We start from the raw sequence: 6,000 nt of genomic DNA, 5'->3' as shown, positions 1-6,000 counted from the left end.
ACTTTCTTTGACCACTTCACCACTTGGCTACTTCATTTCCTCTCCCTTGACATCCCCACTATCCTCACGGGCGACTTTAATATCCCCATTTGACACTTCCCTCTCAGCTGCCTTTAAGCTTCTATCCCTCACTTCCTCCTTCGGTCTTACTCTGTGGATTTCCACACCCACCCACAAAGACGGCCACACACTGGACCTCATCTTCACCCACCTCTGTTCCCTATCCAACCTCTCTAACTCACCTCTCCCTCTCTCTGACCACAACCTACTTACATTCTCTACCCTCTCCTCTCCAGGGCAACAATCTCCACTCCACAAACTTGCATACCCTGACAGAAATCTCAAACACCTTGACCTACACTCACTCTCTGAATCCCTTCTCCCTCTTACAGACATTAGCTCCTTACATGATGCAGATGTTGCTGCCACTTTATACAACAGCAAAACAGCTGCAGCTCTCGATTCGGTCGCCCCCTCACACAAACCAAAACTCACACAATCAACAGACAACCCTGGCACACCAGCCTAACTAAAGAACTGCGAAGGGCCTCCAGGGTTGCTGAGCGTAGATGGAAAAGGTCCCACTCCAATGAGCACTTCATCACATTCAAACAGTCCCTCACTACCTTCAAGTCCACACTCACTGCAGCAAAACAAACATACTTTGCCTCTCTCATATCCTCCCTGTCTCACAACCCCAAACAACTATTCAACACCTTCAATTCTCTCCTCCGTCCCCCAGTGCCTCCTCCCTCTCCTCTTATTTCAGCTGAAGACTTTGCCTCATTGTTCAAGCAGAAGATGGACACCATCAGACAAAGCTTTTGCCCAAAGTCCCCACAGCCCCTCCCCACACCTACTCAACCCTCCTCCACCACAACCACCTTCTCCACCATTACGGAAGATCAACTTTCCTCTTTACTCTCCAAATCACACCTCACCACCTGTAAACTTGACCCAATCCCATCCCACCTCATCCCAAACCTTACCACTATCTTCATCCCAGCCCTAGCCCACCTCTTCAACCTGTCACTAACAACTGGTCTTCCCCTCATGCTTCAAACATGCCTCAATCACACCCATCCTCAAAAAGCCCTCCTTTGACTCATCCTCTCTGACTAGCTATCGCCCCATATCACTTCTCCCCTATGCCTCAAAACTACTGGAACAACACGTCCATTCTGAGCTATCCTCCCACCTCTACTCCTGCTCTCTCTTTGACAGCCTACAATCTGGTTTCCGACCGCATCATTCTACTGAAACTGCGCTGACTAAAGTCACCAACGACCTACTAACCCCCAAATCCAAGCGACACTACTCTGTCCTCCTCCTCCTAGACCTGTCATCTGCCTTCGACACAGTGGACCATGCCCTCTTACTACAAACTCTCTCTTCTCTCGGCATCAGACTTGGCCCTATCCTGGATCTCCTCATACCTAACAGACAGGACATTCAGTGTCTTCGTCTTCCACTCACACACCACCTCCTCATCTGACCCCCTATCTGTTGGTGTCCCCCAAGGTTCAATTCTAGGACCCCTACTCTTCTCCATCTACACCTTAGGCCTGGGACAGCTCATAGAGTCTCATGGCTTTCAGTATCACCTCTATGCTGATGACACACAGATCTACCTCTCTGGACCCGATATCACCTCCTTACTAACCAAAATCCCACAATGTCTGTCCGCTATTTCATCCTTCTTCTCTGCTAGATTTCTAAAACTTAACATAGACAAAACAGAATTCATCATCTTTCCGTCATCTCATTCAACCCCCCCAACTGACCAATCTATCAACGTCAATGGCTGCCCACTCTCCCCAGTCCCCTCAAGCTTGCTGCCTTGGGGTAACCCTGGACTCTGAGCTCTCCTTTAAACCACATATCCAAGCTCTTTCCACTTCCTGCCGACTCCAACTCAAAAATATCTCCCGGATCCGCACATTCCTCAACCATGAATCTGCAAAAACACTAGTGCATGCCCTCATCATCTCCCGCCTTGACTACTGCAACCTCCTGCTCTGTGGCTTCCCTTCCAACACTCTCGCACCCCTCCAATCTATCCTAAACTCTGCTGCCCGACTAATCCACCTGTCCCCCCACTATTCCGCGGCCTCTCCTCTCTGTCAATCTCTTCACTGGCTCCCCATTACTCAGACTCCAGTTCAAAACCCCAACCATGGCATACAAAGCCATCCACAACCTGTCTCCTGCATATATCTCTGACCTAGTCTCCCGTTACATACCTGCACGCAACCTCCGATCCTCACAAGATCTCCTTCTCTACTCCCCTCTTATCTCCTCGCACAATCGCATACAAGATTTCTCCCGTGCTTCCCCCCCTACTCTGGAACGCTCTACCCCATCAGACTCGTCGACCGTGGAAACCTTCAAAAGGAGCCCGAAGACCCACCTCTTCCGACAAGCCTACAACCTGCAGTAACCACCGGTCCACCATACCGCTCCACGACCAGCTCTACCCTCACCTACTGTATCCTCACCCATCCCTTGTAGATTGTGAGCCCTCGTGGGCAGGGTCCTCGCTCCTCCTGTACCAGTCGCTGTCACATTGTGTTCAAGATTATTGTAATTGTTTTTGCTATGTATACCCCCTTTCACATGTAAAGCGCCATGGAATAAATGGCGCTATAATAATAAATAATAATAATAATAATAAAGATATACATAGAGAGAGAGAGACAGAGAGAAAGAGAGATACAGAGAGAGAGAGAGAGAGAGAGAGAGAGAGAGAGAGATACAGACACAGGGCTGCGGGGTCAGACAGGGATGCAGTCTGAACTCAACCCTATTCAATATCTACATAAATGTACTGGCTGCAGGTCTGAAATCCTCCTCCGCCCCAGGCCTCAGTCTGCACGACCAAGAGGTGAAGTTCTTGCTGTACGCAGATGACCTCCTGCTATTCTCCGCAACCGAGAGAGGCCTCCAAGACAGCCTGGCAGTGTTGGAAACCACATGGGCGCTGCCCATCAACCAAAAGAAAACCAAAGTCATGATGTTTCAGAGAAGGAACCAGAACAAAAACCCCACTCCCTCCTTCACATTAAATGGCTCCACGCGGAGCAGTAGCTATACCTACCTCGGTCTGGAGCTAAATCAAACCGGGAGCCTCAAGCAAGCAGCAGAGGCCATGAAAAGAAAAGCGTGCAGAACCTCCTTTGCCATCAGAAGACAACTATACCACCTCAAACCACCGGTGAGATTCTGGCTCAAGATATTTGACAGCGTCATCACCCCTATACTGCTGTATGGCAGCGAAGCATGGGGCACAGAGACCTACCCAGACCAGACAAAGTGGGATCTCAGCCCTACTGAAGTCTTCCACCTGGAGTTCTGCAAATATCTCCTCCAGGTCCGTCGCAGCACCTCAAACATAGCCTGTAGGGCTGAGCTGGGCCGATTCCCCATTTGGCTCACTATACACAAGAGGGCGCTATCACTTCAGGCACACATACAGAGCAGCAACCCCAGCTCCTACCATCATAAAGCCCTGCTGAGCCGGAGCCCACAGCAAGCCAGGAACCGCGGAAGCCAGGTTCAGCCAAAGTCAACAACACACCCTGACAAAAGGCCAAATAAAGTGGACCTCGAAGAGCTGCAAGAAGCAATACATAAAGGGATGGAAAAGTGAACTAGCGAAAGCCCAGAAACTCACCATCTACCGGGAACTACAGAGGGAGTACACTTTGGCCCCATATCTGGAGAGGTTACATCACCCCAAAACCAGGCTGACCCTGAGACTGTACTGCCCAAAGCCTAGAGGTGGAAACAGGGCGGCACCGACGGACATACAAGCCGCGGGAGAACAGAATGTGCCAGCACTACCAGCAGGGGGCGCTGGAAGACGAGGCACATTTCCTGCTGCACTGCACTCACATCCCAAACTCCGCACCCTACTGGGAGAAGAGGAATCAATGGTGGAGATGGCCGCCCAATATGTCACCATGTCATAAACTGCGAGGAACGCAAGACTCCCGAATGGACTATTATTGCCCAAATTCTGCCCCCAACATCCCATCCCCACAAGCCCCCTCCCCTGGCACACTTATTTTATACAAGATACTTTAAAATAAATGATATAGGTAAAATAGAACAATAGATACAAACCAAGGAACACAGCAGCCTCTGTGAGCGCCGAGATGTGTGAACACTGACCATGTGATATGTAAGCTGCATCCCTGCTATAAGGGGCGGACATATCACTGGTCCAACCTGTGCAGCCGCACAGGGGTTCGGGGGGCCACATCCACCTCCAAAGCAGGTGAAATTGTGCATTATGAAGAGCTATTGGGCTGCAGAGGGCCCATATATTCCTATTTCCTACTGCAGTCACAGAGGTCTGCGCCTGTTCACACTTGCTCAGTTCTGTTCGGAGGTGCTGGACAGATTTTTTTGTTTCTTGGATAGATTTTTATTTAAATATCTGGATGGAAATTTCTATGAACAGACCCACAGTCTAATGCATAAAAAAAATTCCATTGCTAACAATGCAGCACAGTAGGAGATTTAGTCTAGGCATTGGTCCTGAGTCAGAAAACGCAGCTTTCAATGTGAATGGAGAATAAATCACAATCACAACCAACCTCTTAAAACCCTACAAATACAGTCACTCAGGAGGAGTTACTTCTTGTTAAATATGATGCCACTAAGCCGGATGATGGAGAAAACGTCTTATTCAAAAGTGCAAGAAAACTCTAAAATCCACCAACCTGGAAGACGACCCGTGACTTCTCCAGCAGGTAGGTTCTCATATTGGCACCGATGATGTGATATCTCTTGTCAAATCCTATCTGGATGTATTTCCCGAACCGGCTGCTGTTGTCGTTCCGGGTGGTTTTGGCATTCCCAATGGCCTGTATGAGCAAAAGGTCAGAGGTGAGCGTCACTGAAGGGTCCGGACAGCATTGTCTGATGGTCAAAAAGGCAGATAATAGAATACACCCTACATAAAACAGCGCCACCCAGAGTCCACTGCGACAAAGTGCACCTCACAAATAAAACATCCCCAGGTTATTCTCAACTTTTCTGAGAGTAGAACTACATCAATATAGTCACATTCAGACTTGGTTTCAAAGTCTTTTTAACAAAATGGTATATATCAGTGCAAAATTTAGAGACATTGTAGATTTTATTAGTAGCAAGGTGCCTATTACCTGTCACACTTTACTATGCGAACCCTACAAAGACCACAGTTTATGTACAGGTATTTATTAATTATTTACTTATTATGTAGAGTTTATTATTTATTATTATTATCATTATTATGTACAGCTATGTATTATTTATTATGCACAGTTATTTGTATTACTTATGAGTAATTATATTAATTATGCACAGTTTCTTTATGTAGTTACTTATGTAAAGTTATTTATTATGTACAATTATGTATTAATTCTTTATTAATTCTGTACAGCTATTTATTATTTTTATGCATTACTTTTATTATGTGCAATTATATTATTTACTAAACATTTATTTGTATTACTTTGTGCAATTATATTATTTATACAGTTATTTATTTTTTATTTAAGTACAGTTATTTAGTAATAATGTATTATTTATTATGTTCAGTTATTTATTGTGCATTTCTTATTATGTACATTTATTTAATTACTGTAATTATGTACAGTTTATTTTAGTATTATTTATTATGTACAGTTAGTTATTTCATGTACAGTGTACATGTTTGTATGGATAAATGGACATAAAAGTCTATGGTCCTTTTTTTTTTATTAATTTTTTTTTCTTTTTTTTGTGAGTAAAAATGTCTCGCCCCCCCTTTACAATAAGCTTTAAAATATCAGCATTATTCTTAAACTGCAAAAAAATAACTACGTAAAGTTTGCAACATTTCAAAGAGTTGCGACAAAGCAGGAAACATCTGGGTAATGAAAACCATTCTTGCATATGTTGAACAAACCGAAATGAAAAATGACAAGGGCTTAAAAATCGAATGCAAAAATAGCGTAAGAGACAATGAAT

General features: G+C 45.3%; 1 protein-coding gene across 2 annotated transcripts in view; it reads right to left on the bottom strand.

Moving 5' to 3' along the window:
- Positions 1 to 6,000, bottom strand: part of MYO5B (myosin VB) — a 255,729-nt gene that overhangs the window by 123,297 nt on the left and 126,432 nt on the right. For both annotated transcript variants that reach the window (XM_073680474.1, XM_073680475.1), the window contains exon 6: positions 4,728 to 4,871. In XM_073680474.1, coding sequence (XP_073536575.1) covers positions 4,728 to 4,871 — 144 coding nt within the window. The remainder of the gene's footprint in view (positions 1 to 4,727; positions 4,872 to 6,000) is intronic.

This window comes from Phyllobates terribilis, unplaced genomic scaffold (assembly GCF_046119375.1).
Source record: "Phyllobates terribilis strain yellow unplaced genomic scaffold, ASM4611937v1 Scaffold_1__5_contigs__length_1240528914, whole genome shotgun sequence".
Lineage (NCBI taxonomy): Eukaryota > Metazoa > Chordata > Amphibia > Anura > Dendrobatidae > Phyllobates > Phyllobates terribilis.
This window is presented reverse-complemented; position numbering and strand designations above follow the sequence as displayed.